This window comes from Trematomus bernacchii, unplaced genomic scaffold (assembly GCF_902827165.1).
Source record: "Trematomus bernacchii unplaced genomic scaffold, fTreBer1.1, whole genome shotgun sequence".
NCBI classification, from domain to species: Eukaryota; Metazoa; Chordata; class Actinopteri; order Perciformes; family Nototheniidae; genus Trematomus; species Trematomus bernacchii.
The window spans coordinates 8640311-8660635 of NW_022987547.1; the positions used below are offsets into that span (position 1 = coordinate 8640311).

The window sequence follows — 20325 nt, forward strand, 5'->3', positions numbered from 1 at the left end:
TGTGAAGGACTTAAAATTAGCTCCACCTTTACCAGCTGCAAGGCAAAGCAGCTTTATTTGAATAAAACATGTCATACTCTGGGTCATTTAAATCGCTTTCAAGCATAATCAAAAATATAAGATTTACAGTAAAAAATACAGTTACATTAAACTAAATCTACATTATTCTAAAATATAGTATTATTTTTTGAGCAGTATTTGTTCTTGTATTTTGGTAGGATTTTAAATGATGGGATTGTATTTATATATTTGTAACAGTCTTTTTACACTGCAGTATTGCTACTCCTTAAGTTAAATATCTGAGTACATTTTCCACCCCTGCTAGGAATAAATTCTGTAAATGATGATAAGATGACCAGAATGAAATGAACACGACAAAATGAACAGTCTGATCCAATGTTTATTTGTGCGCATACATGTTAGAATTAATTAGACTGAAGGCACAATACTTGGTTTTAACTACTGGATGTGGATGTGGATGTGTTTCATGTCTAAATATGAAAACTCCAAAGATATTTAAATAGCTATGGCATTATGTCTACATGTATGCAAGCTGGAGCTGAAAAATATAGCTCAAAGTAAACATTTGTAAAAACAATTATTAGCATTGCATGTAAACAAGCTACTCCAGTCTTTAGGTGACTTCATATATATATATATTGTATAAGAGCAGCAGTTGGCACATTGGGTCATCAATTGGTGAACAAATTTAAAGGCAATTAATAAAGTTAGAAATTAAAAACGTAATCTGCAATAAAATCTATAGCACTCCCTGGAATGAGATGGAAGGCACTATTAATGGCACTTCTCAAACTGTCTATGCAATCAAAGGCAAAATTCCTCAAAATACAAACACAGGATGAATTTAAAAGATATGAACATCTCAGGAATACCTCAGAAACAGACTGGAATTAAAGACCTGGCACCACCGCAGTACATTATTAAAAATCTTTAGTTTCTTAAGTACATACAACATTCAATCATTCTTAATCTCAAAAGATCTTAAAATGAATCATATAATGCATAGGCACTTTTTATAGCATCAATCTACTTAGTTAGTTGATTAAAAACATCTCGGCAACTTAAAAGAACCCTCTTTTCATCAATCACTATTATGTGGAAATGTGCATTACTATTGAATTTGTCTACTGTACATGCAACATATTTTTTTTAAAACTGCATCTATGGATCCCACGAGCTTGATTAATCTGACAATTATAATTTAAGGCATTTAGTTCTTAACGTGCCTGATGCCTCTGCAGCATGACATCTGAATATAAATGATTTGATCAGACACTGAATTAAATACTGGTTTTGAAAGTCTTGTAAAAAAAAGTCTAAATATTTTCTTATAAAGAGGGCTTTAAATGTTTGTATCTGTTATAATCTCTCATTTCAAGTAAAAAGTTTTAGTCTACAGTTTTCTAAATCACATTTTGTTGGGTTGGCAATTGGTTTCTCTTTGATTAAGTACATACAGCATTAGCATAAGTGAACTCATAGCGCTGTAGTTGTTTGTGCTGACAGCTTTCCCATTGCTCTAGTCAATCAGATCTAAATGCCTGCCCCTGTTCCTTTCCCTGAGATCTAAAGGAACTGCCCCCCTCTGGAATTTTAAGGAATAAAACCAAGTGTAAGCACTGACTCTGCAGTCTGGAGCTTTCTTCATGCAGAAAATGCTTACGCTTTTAGTAGCTTTGTCATAAATAAATCCAAGAACATACCAATCCCTTTCTTTCTCTCTGAAAATCACTAAGAGGTAGATATTAGAACCCATAAGCAGGGTTTAAGGAGATTGGTTTGGGACTTGGCCTGGTTAATAATATGAATGGCCTGTCGTAACACTCCTGCTTGTTGTGTAGCACCGGTGAGGGGTCCATCTTAGTCCGTCTTCCAAACTTTGTTCAGGACCTTCACGACTTCCTCGTAAATAATAAAGACTATGGCCACGTCCATGCACACCCGACACAGCCGGGGAACAGTACCTTTGTAGAACCTGAAGGGCACACAGGGACAGAGTGAATATCGTACTTTAGGGCATTCAAACATGCATCTAAAATGTTTTAAATACATTTACTACTACACTTACAAAAATGCATTATCACTGGAACCAAGTCGCCCTTCTAGAAAAAATGCTTCCCCAATAATAATAATAATAATAATAATAATAATAATAATAATAATAATAATATTTTTATCATTTAGTGATTTCAGTGTTGGAAAAGCCCAAAAATAGTTGTATGTCTTTCAAATGTGTTTTTTTTATGTGCATTCTTTTTTCGAAAATGTGTTAATAAATTACTATTATTTTTTAACCTTGAGATAGAGCTAGGCAGTAGCTGACATGTTGATAATTAAAATTATTGCTGAATAATTGATGTGAAAAGAGTGTGAATCCTTTAAAGATATGATGTCTTACCCTCCATAAAAGACAACTTATACAAAATATGCAAAGTCTTTCTATTGCCAGTCATTCTCTATAAATATAAAATCAAGTCTCTATAAACTTACGCCTTTGGTCCCTCGTGTTTCATGATCTTGACGGCACAGTCCAGTGTGCTTTTGTACTTTTTTGCTTCGAGACCCTGATAAATAAGAGTTGTACATGTTAGTCAATCTGCTCAGGGTTTAATGAATTTATGTTTTTCTTTGGAGGAGACCATGATAATCAACCAACCTGCATTCTGGTCTTAATGACATCCAGCGGAGTGTTTCCAAACACACTCACAGCACCAGCCACAGCTCCAAACATACCAGTTATCAGAGGGTTAATGGCCTTGTTGGGGTCATCACCTTCGTGTTTCACCAACAAACAAAAAAAACGGAAATGTTTGGGCTGTTTATAACAAAACAAAGCGGATATAAAAGAAGTGGAAGTTATTCACTATCACACACCTTTGTACCAGTTCCTCAGGGAAGTCATGACATAGAAGCGGATGGCCTGGTTGGAGCCTTGCTTCAACACGGTGGCTGTGAGGCCTTGGTAAGTCCCCTTGAGACCTGCAGATAGAAACATCAGCATCATCAGAACTTCATCAAAAGCAAAACTCTCACAGCCATCCAGTTCAGCGCTAATGAGGCAGAGAAAGAAATGTAACCTCAATAACAGGTGTGATGACTCAAATACAGAAGTAGAATTTCCTGCATGGCGATATCATTATGAGATTGAACAGCAGGTGGCACTAAAGATGAAGAAACCTTCCATACCTTCAACTCTGATAATCTCCCTCACTCCGTGGTAAAATCCCTTGTACTTTGGGTTCGCTGATGACTGATCATGGATGAATTTGACCTTCAATGACATCATAACAATGATAAATATATTTGTCAAGCCAAAGTGTAAAATAATCAAAACAGAAACTTTACAGTGCAGCACTTAAATAGGAAGAATGGTTCTGCAAGGTTGATGGATTCAGTGCTGTGTTAAAAGCGGTTAATGCTGCCCCCAGTGGCTAAATAATGAATTAATACAGGATTAATTATGTTTTTTTACCTTTACTGTCTCCATAGGACAGACTACGACCACAGCCTCAGCTACTCCGGCCCCGAGGCCGCAGAGTAAACCTTGTGTGCTGCTGAGTTTCCCATTTTCGTCGCGCATCTTATTACTGATGAATTCAAACACTCCAAACCTGCCAAAGGAAAAGAATATGAGTTACTTTTCTACGTGGCTTGCAGTGGCCTTGTTAAACCATTAATAACAGTCATTTTGTTTGGGCAAATCAGGCAATCTGAGGATGTCACCTGTAGTTTTATAGCTCAAATAATGAATTGATTATTGAGAGAACAATCTGCAGAATAATAATTGACTTAAAATTGTATAAAAACATTGGTGGTACATAATAAAACCAGTAGATACAAATAATGATTTATTTGCAATTAACAATGATCATTATTATGTTTGTTTTTTTGATGAATCTGTTCAAATGAATAGCCCTTTTTAAAATTGCCCACAGATATTCACTTCACAATGATATGAAACAGCAAATCCACACATCTGAGAAGCTGGTGGAACCAATATGTGTTATGGAGGTTTATTGGCATGAAGCTGTTGTACATTAATATGTGTGTGTGTGTGTGTGTGTGTGTGTGTGTGTGTGTGTGTGTGTGTGTGTGTGTGTGTGTGTGTGTGTGTGTGTGTGTGTGTGTGTGTGTGTGTGTACCTGACAGCTGCTTTAGGTATAGAGCCGTACAGCAGAGAGCTTAGACCTCTGTACAGACCCCTCACCCCATGACCGTTCACCGTCTGCTTCACACAGTCAGCTGTAGGAGAGGAGGAAAAAGAGAGCAGCCTACTAAACAATCATTTCTTGCACCATTTTCATAAATGTAAACCCTACTGCCAAGAAAAGCTATCTCTTGATCAGCAGCTGCTTTGTTTGGAGTATCTCACTGTAACAGTAAAGTAGTTTAAAGACAAGCATATTGAGTTTCTGGGTTCTGGTTGGTTGCAGCCTGGAACAACAGTCCTTCATACTGAGTTATTACAGACAAACATTGTCTATGCCAAAGTTCACAAGCTCTCCTCTAACAGATAACAAACACTAACTTACTACGCAAATACACATCTGTGCGTTGTAGTTTGCTCTAAAATCTGCAACAAGATGTCTTAACTTCATCAAAAGAACACTGAGAACTTGCTGTTGGACCGGTTATTTTAATGCATATTGTTTGGTTTAGTGGAATATATTGTACCGTGTACATAAAATGCCACTTTATTAGGTACACGTGTAAAATGTAATGCAGTCTATATTAACTACTGTATATTTTTGTTATGAAGGTTTACAGGTGCAAGTTATAGTGCCCACAGAGTGAGGTAGCATTATCATCACATGTGATTATAGCAATGAATTGAAAATGAAAGGCTCATTTCAGACGGTGGAAAAGAACTCACAGATGCCTCTGTATTTGGGAGGATTGGCCTTCTCGTCGAGCTGAAGCTGTGTTTTAACATACTCCGTGGGGAAGGTGATGCAGATCTCTATGCCTCCTGCTATCCCACCTGAAATAACAGTAAAAACACAACTTTAAGCATGGACTCATTTTAACAGGAGACTTGAAAAACATTAACAGTTTTTATGTCAACAACACACAAGTGCATTTCAGCAATACAGCAATCACCTTGACTATATAATGAAGATATTGAAAATAAAACGTTATGCGTTAACACTCAAATACTTTTTTGTTTCACAGACCACAGGTTTGGTTTTAACAGCCCATAACAATCACACCGTTTAACATTTAAGGTACTTCCACACAATTTGTCATGATCTATAATGACAATAATGAAATAAATGTATTTATACACTAATGTATTTATACACTAATTTATAAACACTAAGATGCAAAACAACATGCTTCACAATGAACTCAAAGTTACAAATAAAAACAGATGCACCAAATTAGTAGAACTTATAGAAATAAATAATTGTAAAAATAATTAATGGTAAATAAAATTACTACTAAAGGCAAAACAAGTTTGTGGGATTTTTTTTTAATAAAAGTTGTTAGCTGGGTAAACATTAGTAATTATCAAAGGTAGTTTACAGTGTCTATGGATGTTTCATGCATGTGAGCCTTGAACCGTTACACTCGTACAGTATGAAGCAGCTCCACCTTAAATGCTGGCTGTCACCACACATCTGCCGTTCAGCAGCTAACATGCAGCCTGCAGCTGATTGGCTCAGCTGATCTCAGAGCACGCCTCCTACAGACACTTCCCCCTGGCCTGACTCCAACGATGGGGGTGTGTACTGTGTAGCCTTCAGAGCACACACTGTTAACCCCTCACACAGAGCAGCCGCCTGATAGTGGTCCGATTCCTCCTAAAAGCTTAGGAGTGACACGTTTCCATGAAGTTAAATGAAGGAAAGATATCCTACTAATATCCCTGATTTTACTAACCTAAACTCTTCTATTCAAAAGGCTCACAAAGGCCTTAAAGTAACTATTAAATAAAAAAAACACCATCATTTTGCAGAAGAGAGGTAGAGAAACTGAAGGCTGAATCAGAAATAAAACCCTTACTGTTTAGTAAAGTAGATGGCACATGATTAACTTTTAAACAAGCTTGAAATCCTCCTCACACATTTAAAAAGGACCCTTTGTTGATGCTTTACCATGCATTAGTTCTCCCAAAATGTCATGCAGCGAGAAACAAAACACTACTTGTGCAATCACAAGATTACAGTTTTCCTCTAAAACATGAAGTGTATTTTGGCTACAGACTCAGTTAAGCATTCCTTTGGTTAGAGATGTTTGGCTTTAGAGCTGTAGTTGTACCTTACACCAGAGAAAAGTGCACAACATCACCATCTACAAACAGCTTGCATGTTGTACCTGCATTTTGTCCCAGTATTCAAGCTGGAAAAAGATATGGAACCAGTTTATGGAGTCTGAGGTGTACGGATAGTTAAACAGGTATATTAAAAGTCAGTGCAGGCAGATGTCCACATACTACTTCTACTTTAAGATACTGGCAACACTTGCACTAAGTATCCTTTAGTTTTCTAGTCAGGACTCAATTTACCTATTCAACATTCAAGACCGAACTCATGACTGTGTAATACATGCTATTTTATGTGCTGATAATGAGGCTAGTGTATGATTATAGTTATCACAGGATAGGAAGTCATGCTAATTGTCATGGATTAGATAAGGTTTGTGTGAAAGTTACTCATAATTCAACTGAAGCAATACTTCAACATTTTAGGACATTTTGTTTTGTCCCCATACTCACGTTTTTTCATTAGTTATGAAGCTACACACACGAGTTGATTTGCTTATCTTAGCATAAAGAATCATGTTTATGTGTCCGACAAATATAAAATAAAACATACAAATGTCAATTGTGTTTAAGCCACAGTTTACACAGTGTTAAAAAAAGATGCTGTCTGTTTAAATGGGGATTAGTGATTTTGTAAAGCCTTGGCATGTGAGCTAATTATTCTCTTGTGACTTGCTGATTTGTGCCTATTCATCCCTGATTTTGGGCTGGCATTACATTTATGCTTAGACAGTGGTTCAATAAGTACTCAGATCTCTGTTACAAGGGAAAGGTCTGCATAACACATCTTTACTCAAGTAAAATGGCAAAGTATCACCATACAAATATTTTTTTAATAACCAAAAGTAAAAGGTAATCATTATGGAGAAAGGTCCATTTTCAAATAGTTACTGCATTGTAATGATAGATGCATAGAGTATGTGTTCGTCACTCTAATGGTGTAGCTGGTTTAAGTTAAGCTTATTCAATTACTTGATATACTATAGTTTATGATGGTTAGTGCTTAAAAAATGAAGTTGAAATTACAATATGGCCTCTGAAATGTTTGTATTACAAAGAATCATAAGATAAGATAAGATAAGATAAGTACAATTACCTCAATATAGTACCGTACTTGAATATATGCACATTCCACAACTGACTGATAATACACATCACCATATGCGGCTTATGATTTTAATAAAAAAAACTTGACAGCAGCTTTTTGGCAGGCGGACGTGGCCATGTCTTGACCTTTCACGCCTCTCTGCTGAAGCCCCTGGGCACAACGTGTGACAGGCATGTTGTAACCAGGTGAATGTGTGCAGCGACTGACAGAGAAATGTGCTTTGTCATCGTGGGTCATGGATCTGAACATGTGGACCCAGAGGCCTCTGAGCACACAGTAAAAGGCCAGTAGTTCAATAGAAAACAGCCGCCATACTGCTGACAGTCAGGTACAGTTACATGAGCAAACAAATGCTCTTTAGAACTTATAGGTTGATGGATTCAGCAGGAGTGTGTCTGTCAGCTTCTTTACAACCTATTGATGTTGCAATGACATCAATAATGATTGCCCTGTAGTACACTAACGTTTGAACATATGTCACTGATTGACTAATAAGACAGGCAGGCAATCAGAGTTCATTGTGTGGACCCCAGGAATAGCAGCTGATACCTTGGTAGTGACTAATCAAAAACATGAATTAAAAGTCAGGTTTCTTTCAACATGATATGGTGAAAGTTTAAAGGTCCTAGGACATTGAGAACTGTCCAACCTCCAGCCATTAAGACCAGTAACAACAAGTAATGCTGATGTGTCCACTCCATAGGCTGATGTATCTGCAAAGTGTAACCATGACTCTAGTGGTGCAATATTAATCATAACAATTTACTTTTTGTTGTTTTTCACCAAACGTTTCTGCCTTTAATGCACAATGCACCTGTTATTTGCATTTAAAATAAGTGCAATAGTAGTAAACATAGCTCCAGCAGAGCCTCTGATCAGATCTGCACACACACGTTCAGTGCGCAAACTTGTAAACAACTCCGGAGCTCAGGAGCGCCTGAGGAGAAACTTTCTTACCTGCCATGATAGCCTTCCCGGGGTGCGTTAGTTTGGCTTTCCCCGCCGGAGCTGCAGCAGCCAGGCACCGGGGTCTGTAGAACGGGCTCACAAATCTAGGTTGTCCGGACATTATGACTGCGATACCCCGGCCTAACTTTTATATTCGGGTGTCAAATGCGGACTTAATCGGTGGCTTCAAACCCGCTCGGCAGCCTTCAAGCCCTCATGCAGTCCGGGAGCTGTGTGCAGGAGTCCCGTTGCAAACGACCATTGGACTTTTGGTGCAGATCTAGAGTTGATAATCTCTGTGTACTTTCAACAGTGAAGTTCCCTCCGTGGCCCTGAGATGTTGATAGCGTCGAGTCAGTCTCGGGGTCTCAGGGCGGGGCACGAAAAGACACTTTCCCCCATGAAACGGAGGAACGCCATGTTTGTCACAAACATTTAAGGAGGACCGGAGAGATTCACTGCGAAGAGCCGGAACAGGCTGCGCTTTGTCCCGGGCACAATGGCCCTGTAGACGGCGCTGTTTCTCACATTATCCCTGTACAGAAACTAATAGCTGAATATAAGGGCATCATTCACGTTGTCTGTGCACTAGCAATCAATTTATAGCCTTTTCTGTCATGTTTTTATCTTCAAACTAACACAGTAACAGTTGGACAATGTTGCTGTTCAGATTGGTAATACAACATTCAAATCCTCTTGTAAATAAAGATTTATAGATTAAGCTACAGTTTATAAAAGGTCAACCAAACAAAATTCACCCTAACTAGCTGTGGCATTGAAACTATGAACACATGAACTCATGAATAATTATAGTCCTGTAATATTTATGATTCTGAGTGTCTTTCTTTTGGTATTTAGGGTTATTATGATGCTTACATCTGTGTACTTTAGTTAAGTGAATTATTTGAGTACTACTTACATCGCTCAGTATTAATAAATCAAACGTTAACAAAATGATGAAGTTTTTGTACTTTCTTGAGTATTTCCCTGGTCTTCCACTAAGAACTGTACTCCACTAGGGATAATGTATTTTTACTGCACTACACCTCAGTGTGGAACACATTGTACTTTTTACTCTACAACATTTAAATAATAATAACTGCATTGCACAATTCACATTAACACAAAATATAAATCAACCAAGGAATTATGATTGGGAATTATAGATAAAGCTACCCAGCAGTAGGCCTAAATAAGGTAATTACAATTATCCCCTCCCTTATAAGCAGCAAAAAGAAAAGTGGCGACAAAATAATGCATCCATGGTTATAAACAAGTAATAAAATATACATAGTACTAAAACGGGCTATTACGCATTACAAGTTCTCTCTCTTTGCGCACTTAGGCCTAAAGTATATTATGGTATTATTTTTCTATGCAGTTCTTTTACTTGCCAGTTTGCTTTACAGTTCATTTCTACTTTTACCAAAGATAATCTATTTTATTCTTATTTCACCACTTTATTTGACAGATGTAATTGGATTTGTTCTCTTACAAAAACGTTTATGATTATATTATATTTCATAAGTGTAAAGAGTTCCAGCCTCCTATGGTCAGCCACAAGGTCAAAGAGCCCTGCGGTCTGTCCCAATGACCCAGGGATTCATGACAATACATACAAATAGTGGTTCATTTAAAAATAAGCAGAGGTGGGAGAAGTACTCAGATCTTGTACTTAAGCAAAAGTAGAAGAACCAGAGTGTAGGAATACTCTGTTACAAGTCCTGCATTCAAAATGTTACTCAAGTAAAAGTAGAACAATTTTAGCATCAACATTTACCTCATTACTCATTATGCAAATAGGCCCATTTCAGAATGATATATTATATGTTTTGATTATAATTATTGATGCATTAATGTGTTATCAAAGCTGGTAAAGGTGCAGCTAGTTTTAATGACTTTGTATACTGCAGGGGAGCTTGTGAAATTGAATACAGGTATAAGGTGTAGGTCTTCTTTAAGTATTGTCTATATTTAACATTATTAATCCAAATCTGCAAAGTAACTAAAGGTATTATTTATTGTATCGAAAATGTACACCATTAACCTCATGAATCGTAGTGGGGGTAGAAGTACAAAGTAGCACACATGTGAAATACTCAATTAAAGTACAAGTCCCTCAAAATTGAAGGTAAGTATAGTAATTGAATACATCTACTAATTTAATACATTTTCTAATTAGTACATGTTCTAATTTCAATACACAAACACATTCAATATTTACGTTTTACAATCAGGTGAACCTGCTCGGATGATGCTGTGCGCTGTGGGATTAACTCTTGCTTCGATATTGACTCTTTGGTCGCTCTTCTCTCTCTCTGGTACTGCGCATGCGCTATATGTCTCCTTCATTATGCCCTGTCCCCGGTTTTAGACATTGCTAAACTAAGCTAGCTGTCAATCCATTCAGCAGCATCACGCCAGGGAACTCTGCAAACCCCCCTTCCAAACACACACAACCAACGGTAAGGAGACAAAAAAAAGAGTACAAATTAATATTAAACATTGGGTTCAGCTGTATAATACCTGTGTAATAATTAACGGTACTAATGGCTGCTGTGATAACGGTTCTCTCCAAGGTTAGTATAGCATGTTAGGCGATTTAGCTAGCGGTGGCTCAGTTATGTAATGATGTTGAGCCTTGCAGTGCACAGTTTAATCCTTGATGTTAGGTTAAACAGTATTATGGTGCAGAGATTCAGGTTAGCATTTTTCAACTTTATTTGCTAGGTTTATGGCTAGCTAACTAGACCTGAAGGTGTGCGCGTGTGCGTGTGCGTGCGTGTGTGTGTGTGTAGATGTGTAATGCGGTGCATGTAGACTATAATATATTAACTAACTAGCTATAACAATTAAGTGATGCATATCTTTCGTATCCTATAATTGCAAGTAAGCTAGCTTGTTACTGCAGCTAACACAGTAGTTAGCTAGCTAGCTAGCTAGCTGTAAAAAACACCCCCACACCTCTTTCTCAGGCCCATCTGCTGTCCTTTGTCCCGAATCAGAGATGCAGCACCAAGGGGCTTTAAATGCAGCAAATAAAGCATTGTTCACATTGGGATTTATTTAAAACAGACGTTCATGCAGTAGAAACATCTCCAAAAGCAGCATCCCCAGGATGAGGGCCCTTTTTACAACCTTGAGATGTGTTGAGAGAGCCTTTTGGTCGGATGCTTCAACAGGATGGGGATCAAACCAAATAAATATGTTATAAGTTAGGCAGGAGAACAGTTAAATAGAGAAAATAAAATAGTTTATAATAAGAGGTGTAAAACATTAAAATAGGTATACGATGCAAACGAGAGACAAAAGTGACTGTAGTGTGATAAATGATGCACAAATCAGTGTTCAAATAGTTATAACATATAACAAAATGGTTAACTATAATAAAGTATGGGATACTAGTTATAGTATGAGTTGTAAGGTATTCATAATATATTGTATTGTACAGCAGTATGACAGAACAGAATATCACATATAATACCTGCTAGATGAGTTATTTCATGTTATTTTATGTTCATTTGAACTCATATTCCAGGTTAAATGTATATGTCTGTGTGCTGGGCTCTTAAGGTGCCCCAGTAGCTCCTTGGTTCAGCCAGATGCAGAGCTCCTCGGTTGTTAGCCTCCCAGCTGCTCTAAAAGAACATTTTGTTCCCTTTTGCTGGAGCAAACCTGTAGACTTAATTAAGTGATGGCTACTGCATTGTGTTGTATATGAAAAAACCCTATTGACTTTTGTTTTTGTTAACTGCTAACTGCCTTCAATCAGGATGAGCTTTGCTAGTGTTGCAGCATCATGGAAGACTCACATGTGACGGAGGATCAGGGCCTTTACTTTGGCACTAAACCACTGCAACACAGAGCAGAGAAGAGAAGAAAACGTGCTTCAAACTGCTCTTTTATTTTTTGTATTGAATTTTCTTACGGTTTTACTACAGTATTATATTAATAAATGTGTACATTTATTTAAAACGTTTTTTAAATTGATTTATTATTATTACTTTATGCATTTACTACTTTCCTGTTTACATTAGAGTTCATTCACTTTGCAATGACTGTATACCACAGAAAATATTGTATTTTATATACTTGTGTTAAGTTATTTTTCCTTTTTATCTGTATGTGTGTGAGCATTGTTGGAGGGAGCCAACACATTTTGAACTTCATTGTCACGATTCATTGTTGTTCATATGACAGTAAATAAGTTGATAAGAATAAATACATTGTAATATATATATATTATATTAAAATGAGTCAGCGACACTAATGACATTACTGACTTTCTCTCCTCCAGCACAATGGCTGTCCCTCCTTCATACGCAGACCTGGGCAAATCTGCCAAGGATATATTCAGCAAGGGATATGGTGAGTACTATTTTAGCTTAAAGGGTCAATTATTAACCGTGAGGAATTCCTAAAATACAGAGACTGTTCAAACCTGGTGTTTAGTGAGTCTAGCTCTTAGACTCCTCTCTGTTGCGCAGATAATATAAATATATTGATGATTATAGCTATGACGATTTAAAGTAGTTCTGTAATGTTTGAACTAGGAGAAGGCCAAAAGGAATACATTTTCTATCACATTATTATATAAACTTAATTGTAAATGATGTGTGTTTCAAACCAAATCGATCAAATCAAATTCCAAACAATGTACGTCATCACATTGCGCACATTTAATTATATTTAAATCAATATATATATTCACATGTTGATTTTTTTTAAATTTAGTTAAATGTGAAGATGCAGGAGACTGTTAGCTTAGCTTAGCAATGAGACTGGTCACTGGGGGAAAGAGCTTACCAGGCTCCAAATATTTAAAAACAAATTCCAACCCCTCTTAAGCTCGATAATTAACATATCGTGCATTCCTGGCATGTTTTAGCACTGACATGTTAAAACTCCACTAGGTTTTATGTGCCTTTATGCTAAGCTAAGGTAAATGCCTCCGTGCTCCAGGTTTATATTATTGAACAGACAGATATGAGTAGTTTTTCCCGGATATACATATTTTCCTAAATGTCCACCTATTCCTTTAAATCTTGTTTATTGGAATTATTTGTTCATTGCATTGCTAACACATACTTCTGTCCTTTACAATCTTCCAGGCTTTGGAGTTGTGAAGCTCGACCTCAAGACCAAATCACAGAGTGGAGTGGTGAGGACACTTTTCTTATATTACATTTTTTACCAGTTGTCATTTTCTAGTGTCTTTCTGCCCAGTCCATCTCTGTTATACCCTAATTTGGTGTTGGAATAACCAGAAAAAGTTTTTATCTGAGTGTCGTTGTGATAATACTTTGTGAACAGATATTTAAGAAAGAACCCCATAGTTGTCCTCAGAGCCCGGACAGGCAAAGTGTTTTTAAGCTCTGGAAGCTGATACCAATGCAACAAACAGGAAATGGTAGCACATGATAGGTAAACAACTAGTGGAGCACGTCAGCAAGCTCTTTACAGGGTTGGACATCTCAGAAGCTTACAGTAATACACTGATCTCCTATTACAACCTTCCTGCTCTCCATCACTGCTGCACTCTCTAACCCTCCTCCAAAATAAAAGCCTCAGCACACCTTCTACCTGAACTCCGCCCCCTGCTGTAACCTGTAGCAGGACGCCTCCAGGTATCTGAGCGGTGCTGATGCAGACCTGCTTTGCTAAACTTGTTCTCTAAAGAAACAGGGCAGACATGTTTGTGCTGTGGCCTGTCTGTCTCTCTACCTGTCTCCCCCTGCCTCCCCTAACCGCTGCTCTGTCTCCATGCTGCTGCCTTCTGTGCCGGACGATAATGTAGATGGTAAGATCGGAGTCAGCGCTGACAGCTGCTATTCATATACCGTTCACCTCCATCATGCCTCACTGCTGTTCTCATGCTCCAGTGTCTGTCTTCTTTTGTCTTTGTGAGCATCATTCACACAGCACGAATATCAATGTGTTTTTATAACGATTATTTGCTTTTAATGTCCTGTCACTTCACTCTTAATAACATCTAACTTTTCATTTCTTAAGGGCTTAATTTCCATTGTCAGTCAATTGTCTTAATTAATCCATTAACTGTTTGTTCTAGGGATGTCATTGGTCAACCACTGAGATTATGTCACTGCTTACGAATGTCAGTCTATGGGCTACTGTATCTAATTTAAAACAGTTTAACATGATAGCTGTGTTGTGTTGGCCAAAAAGAAGGAAAATAATCGTTTCAAAAGTTTAAATTCACAATCCATGCTCCATGGAAGCTGCTTTCCTCATTACATATGTACTATACAAATCAATCAGGCAATTTATACAACTCATTAAATTGTAAAAGGTACAACTCTAGTGAAATGCAATCCGGTCAGCTCCTTTGAATCGATACATCCGTTACCATGAAACACACACCTCCTCCAGAGTTCTGTCAGATTGTTACAAAAAGAGTCAGCTGGTACTGAGCACAACCACTCTGCTCCTTTGAGCAACAATCAAATGCATCAGTGTTGATAGAAAATAGATCAGAAATACTAATGGACTTACTTAGGAACATTTCCTAACTGAAAGAGTCGTTATGCTGCCTGTAACGGCTGTTCAAGAGGAGATAAGAGTCAACAGCCAACAACGCTATAACATTCAATAAGTAGCTTTTCATAAATCATGAACCACCGCACCCACAAGAGCCCCTTGAGCATACAGTCATAAATTAGCTCAATAAATATTAGGCTGATGGGTCAAGCAGTATATGAGATAAGCCGTGGAAACACTGACCCATGCACAACCAAACACTCTACATTATGAAAGGAAAGACAACAGCAGACATACGAAACAACGTTTAAAATGTTAAATACTACATTATAAGCCAATATGGTCACTTTTTAACACCCTTGTCTATGTTTTCTAACCATACACTCTGCAACATTAATAATATTCATCAATATTGTGTTTTTCTGTCCATTACATGTGCTACTGGTGTCCTGCATGGATTCATGTTGAGGCTGTCTGTCAAGTGTATTGTCTAATGTTAACAATGTTATATGCCTCTGATATTATTTATTTCTGTACAGTTTAATCACAATTACATTTAGTTTCAGTTGTAGTCTGCACAGGTTTGACTCTTTTCTTCCCACGCTTGTCTTTAAGGTCTCTTTCTATGTGTTGCTAATGCGTTGGACACTGTCTGATTATCCGAGTGTGATTGACTTGTGTATACTAAAGACTGAATGTCCTCCTTTCAGGAGTTCAACACATCTGGCTCCAGTAACACAGACACAGGGAAGGCTGCAGGGAGCCTGGAGACCAAATACAAGATGAAGGAGCTGGGCCTCACCTTCAACCAGAAGTGGAACACAGACAACACGCTGGCCACCGAGGTCACCGTGGAGGACCAGGTGTGTGCCAACATCAGGGTTCAGATTTGATTTTGCTGAACGTTAAATTGCATTTCTAACACTGTTATTTTGTTACTTTACCTCCAGCTGACTCAAGGACTGAAGGTCGCCTTGGATACATCTTTTGTACCAAACACAGGGTAAGTGGACATTTATTTGGATGAATCAGTTATAGCATTCCTTTGGGTTTGAGTTGAAACATACAGTGAGTATACACTTTGGATAAGGCCTGGTAGCACAGTAAAGTCAGAGCACAGTGAGAAAAAAACTAATTATATACACTAAGGTTTCTTTTATTTTGTCAACAATTATCTGTTGTTTTCACACATTTTCAAACCTACATTGAAAGATTAGTTTAACTTGTACCTCATTCAAAAACGACTCGCAAATATATAGTTTTTTATATTAAAACTGTCTCAGTAATTTAAGAAAAACAGCTACTCCTTGTAGTTTGTATCAAACAAACAGGGCCATAATAGTAATTTTTGGGGACTACTTTCAGGGGCGTATTAATCCACATTTGGTACTCTAGTCAGTATTTGGGGAGAGGATGGTGTATGTGGGATCATAAACCATAAGGGGATGAAGGAACATGTATTACATATACAATGGATATTAGAGATAAGCATTTAACCCTATGATTGCCTGTTTCAGTAAGAAGAGTGGAAAGCTGAAGACGGCCTACAAGCGTGAGTTTGTGAACATGGGCTGTGACGTGGACTTCGAGGGTCCCATCATCCACGCCGCAGCGGTGCTCGGCTACGAGGGCTGGCTGGCCGGCTACCAGATGGCCTTCGACACGGCCAAGTCCAAACTGGCCCAGAACAACTTCGCCCTGGGATACAAGGCCGGAGACTTCCAGCTGCACACCAACGTGTGAGTACTCCAGGAGGCTACACCTCAAATCCATCCTCATCTGTTTTTTAGCTTAGGAGACACACCTTTGCAGAAAGCATTCATGACAAACATTTTTGAAAGACTTATAATAAGTTACGTTGTAGGAAATGTAGGATGAAGTATTTTGGATGCTGCCTCGATTCTGAAAAATATTTTTTAAGTAGTAATAGTTAGTATTTTTTCTCCCTTTTTTATGGTTAAAACAAATCGATGTCTAACAATTGTAAAAAGGTCAAGGCAACCAAAGACGAGGGGATTTAATCACTATGAAATAATAGTTTGTAGAAATATGTTCCAGCTCCTTTTAGTAGACGAGTGCAACATCAGTGCTCATTTAAAATTCTGCACCACTGTATGACATATGATAGCCAAGATGACAAACTCTAACGTTCCAGATGAGTTAGGGGTCTGCAGGATTACACTCTGAACAAATCTCACTATCCGTCTCTGGATCTCGTCTCTCAGTAACGACGGGACGGAGTTCGGCGGCTCCATCTTCCAGAAGGTGAACGACGACCTGGAGACAGCGGTCACTCTGGCCTGGACCGCCGGCAGCAACAACACTCGCTTTGGCATCGCCGCCAAATACAAGCTGGACAAAGACGCCTCTCTGTCGGTAAGTGCTGGGTCACAGCTCTGTTGTGAAAGATAAATGATCCCAAACAAATGTGCTGTTCTGTTTCATGACTCATCATGTTTCACCCCGCAGGCCAAAGTCAACAATGCCAGTCTGATCGGAGTCGGCTACACCCAGAGCCTTCGGCCAGGTAACACACTTCAATATCTACCTCAAATATCTGAGATAATCTCCTGAGATAAGAGAAGGGTTGGCCCTGTAGCTTTGTAGGGCTGTCTCTATATTTCATGATATATTTGATTACTTTCCAAACTATTTTACAAGTTATTCTCTTTGGGTCAGAAAGTAGTGTAAAATGTCATCCTAGTTTTCCATGGTGATGTCTTTGAATAGCTCATTTTACACATACTTTGTCATTGATGGAAATACATTTAAATAAATGATTCAAGTACAATTTTCCACTACATTTCAGAGGGTACCAATTAATAGTTCATTAAACTTAAATGACTTTCCATATACTGATAAACAATACAATTATTCTCAACAGATAAATGATGATATTATTCATTGATATTAAAAGGCTTTATTAATGTTAAAATGTAATTTATATATATTCTTAAGATACCCAGCTGGATGAAAGTAATCAATACATTCACTATCTGATGCATAAAAGTGCTGTACGTATAAATGCATTCATATAAATAATCCAATAATAAAATATAGTAAACTTTCATGAAAAGGACTATTCTGCAAGATCAGTACTTCAAATATATTTTTATGCTAATACTTTTGTACTTTTAACTTTATAGCAGGATTTTACAATGTGGTATTGCTACTTTTACTAAAGTGAAAGATCTGAGTACTTTGACAGTAATGGCGCATTTCCACTACACGGTCGGCCTCGGCCACACTCGGTACGGCTCGGTACGGCTTGGCCGCGTTGGGCCTTAACAGGGCCGACTCACTTCATGCTGCGCTTCCATTACAGTTTAGGAACTGGGGTAGTTACTATAGTAACGCAGTGTAGGCGGAGCCGTGAAGTCATCTTCATTGAGAACTCCAGAAACACAACACAGCCGTTAGCTGTGAGCACTCAGAGCTCACAGCTCCTTATATATGTTCAGAAACTCGACAAAAGTTAAACAAGTACAAACCACAGACTGCCTGTGTCATGGTGAATACAGTCGCTGCTTTATTTATGTCTGTATAGGCCGTTGTTGTGAGTGTGGACGGTCGGGGCATATACTGCGTTAGCTTAGCCAATCTCCATCTAGAAAAACACGAATTTTAAAAGGTTTTTCGCCTGCCGTCTGTCTGCAGACTTGACAAAGCATTAATTCATGGTTTTTACCAACCGGTATCAGTATGTTGTTACTTCGGCATCATTTTGAAACGTGTATTACAATTAAATCACGGTCAAATATGTCCATCTTGTTGTAGTTCTAGCCCTCTTGCCAGCACTCCTCTCTCTAGTTTAGCATACTCAGCCCGACTCAGCCCTGTTTGTTGGCCCCGATAGAACCACAATTTTCTAGGGCCAGAAAAGAGGGGAAAAAGTGGCCCCGCGCCGTGCCGCGCCGGAACGAGGCCTAGTGGAAGCACAACCAAAAAAGGGGACGGCACGACACGGCACGCTTAAAGCGAGCTACGCGCTGCAATGGAAATGCGCTAAGACCCAGTAGGCAAACAGATATTATACTGCATCGTAATTGTTCGTAAAAACATCTTAAAGTCTTACGTTTGTGCGTGTGCAGGTGTGAAGGTCACCCTCTCCGCTCTGATCGACGGGAAGAACTTCAACGCCGGCGGACACAAAGTGGGGATGGGCTTCGAGCTGGAGGCATAGAGGGGAGAACAGAGAAGGAAACAAACCCCCGAACCTCATCACTACAAACCCCCCTCCCCCCTTCACAGTCCACCACTGTCATGTAGCTTCTCTCTGGGCTCTCCCTCACACTTCCTCCCCCCCCCCCCGTTCACACATCTCATGAGCATATCTGACTAATAGTGGAGCCTCAGCATCATGCTTAAACACCCTGAGAGGAGCTGTGAGGTTGTTGTTCCTGAAACTGACGGCGTACAGTTTTACGGTCATTGAAGTGACACTATTTATTTCCCTGTAGGTCTCTGAAAGGAGTAACTGTTGGTGTTAATGTTTAGCTTCTGTATTCAGTTGTTTCCTTCCCTCCTGAAAGCATGTAAGAATGAAAAACGTGGATGCAGAGCTGAAAGCTTATTCGCTTGGTCAAAAAAGGGTGCTGAGTGTCTGTTTATTTTTCTTTTAAGCACTTGTCTGTGGACTATTATCCATATAAATGTTTAAACACATTCCATGAACATATGACTGAAATATTATTGAGAGGTAATGAAGGATATTAAAAACTAAAACAAGGAAAGGGGCTCATGAATTATCTTTCAAATCCTTTGTGACTTTTGGTAGGTGAAATCAATGTAGTGGAATCTTATAGTAGCGTACGTAGTTAGTTTGCATTTCTACAATATTGTTTTCATCTATCTGTCTCAGCCGTTCACAAAGAGGGAGGATATTTTGCATCTGGTGGTAACTACTCGTCTTAACTCCACTTCCAGCTGTTTCCTCATGTTGCTCGAGGACTGAACCCATTGCTGTCAGTGCTCTCTCCTCGAAAACACTCCTCAGATCTGTACATAAAATACAGCTGATTGTCCTCAGCGGGACCGCGGTCAAAACACTGCATAGGATTATACAAGAGGTTGTCCTAAATGACTTTCCTTTTATCCTTTTTTCTGCAACCAAAATGTGTGTTTTTTTGTTTCCATCTTATTGTGTTGTCATAAGGCTTACTTTTCGTTGTGACTTAGACACAGTACCTCGTTTTTTTCCAATGTCAATTAAAGAAATTCTAATAATTTAAAAACACTATCTGAAAGTTGTTGTAATTATTGCTTCATCAATAAGGGTAGACTATGATTTTGCTGTTGTTTTTAACTCGTAATCTTTCATTATTTAAGAGCCATATTTTTGCTTTTATCCATGTTTTGCTTTTAAAGAACAATCTCACAGCTGTTTAAATGGTGTCTTTTTAATTACACAATTAAGTTTACATTTCGACTGTAAGATACCTGAATACAGGATATTAACATACTCTTGACTCGATAACTTTCATTA

At 38.3% G+C, this 20325-nt stretch overlaps 2 protein-coding genes across 4 annotated transcripts; one reads left to right on the plus strand and one right to left on the minus strand.

The window, feature by feature from the left end:
• Positions 1-382: 382 nt before the first annotated feature.
• Positions 383-8747, minus strand: slc25a1b (slc25a1 solute carrier family 25 member 1b). Its single transcript, XM_034122827.1, has 9 exons — positions 8352-8747; positions 4895-5002; positions 4164-4263; positions 3494-3632; positions 3208-3292; positions 2896-3000; positions 2678-2793; positions 2512-2585; positions 383-1996 (listed from the first exon to the last, which is right to left on the minus strand). Exons 1-9 carry the CDS (start codon positions 8461-8463, stop codon positions 1882-1884), a joined length of 954 nt encoding a protein of 317 aa, XP_033978718.1. The 5' UTR covers positions 8464-8747; the 3' UTR covers positions 383-1881.
• Positions 8748-10705: 1958 nt separating this feature from the next.
• zgc:56235 (uncharacterized protein LOC393186 homolog) lies at positions 10706-20077 on the plus strand. 3 transcript variants are annotated; one of them, XM_034123154.1, is made up of 11 exons: positions 10706-10807; positions 12115-12226; positions 12640-12710; positions 13454-13503; positions 14140-14142; positions 15551-15703; positions 15791-15843; positions 16358-16579; positions 17066-17216; positions 17310-17367; positions 18932-20077. In XM_034123154.1, the coding sequence occupies exons 3-11, from the start codon at positions 12644-12646 to the stop codon at positions 19021-19023; spliced, it is 849 nt and encodes a 282-aa protein (XP_033979045.1). In that variant the 5' UTR covers positions 10706-10807; positions 12115-12226; positions 12640-12643; the 3' UTR covers positions 19024-20077. The 3 variants fall into 3 exon arrangements, with proteins under 3 accessions (XP_033979045.1, XP_033979044.1, XP_033979046.1); XM_034123153.1 differs by lacking the exon at positions 12115-12226; XM_034123155.1 differs by lacking the exons at positions 12115-12226; positions 14140-14142.
• Positions 20078-20325: the final 248 nt, after the last annotated feature.

Bases quoted from the DNA above. Each gene is read 5' to 3' on its own strand.
- slc25a1b (XM_034122827.1), bottom strand. From the start codon at position 8,463: ATGTCCGGACAACCTAGATTTGTGAGCCCGTTCTACAGACCCCGGTGC. The intron at 2,794-2,895 runs GTGTGTGATAGT...TGAAACACGAAG, and splicing joins CCTGAGGAACTGGTACAAAG to GTGATGACCCCAACAAGGCC. The intron at 1,997-2,511 runs GTAAGTTTATAG...TGTGCCCTTCAG, and splicing joins AAACACGAGGGACCAAAGGC to GTTCTACAAAGGTACTGTTC.
- zgc:56235 (XM_034123154.1), top strand. From the start codon at position 12,644: ATGGCTGTCCCTCCTTCATACGCAGACCTGGGCAAATCTGCCAAGGAT. The intron at 15,844-16,357 runs GTAAGTGGACAT...TGCCTGTTTCAG, and splicing joins TCTTTTGTACCAAACACAGG to TAAGAAGAGTGGAAAGCTGA. The intron at 16,580-17,065 runs GTGAGTACTCCA...CTCGTCTCTCAG, and splicing joins TTCCAGCTGCACACCAACGT to TAACGACGGGACGGAGTTCG.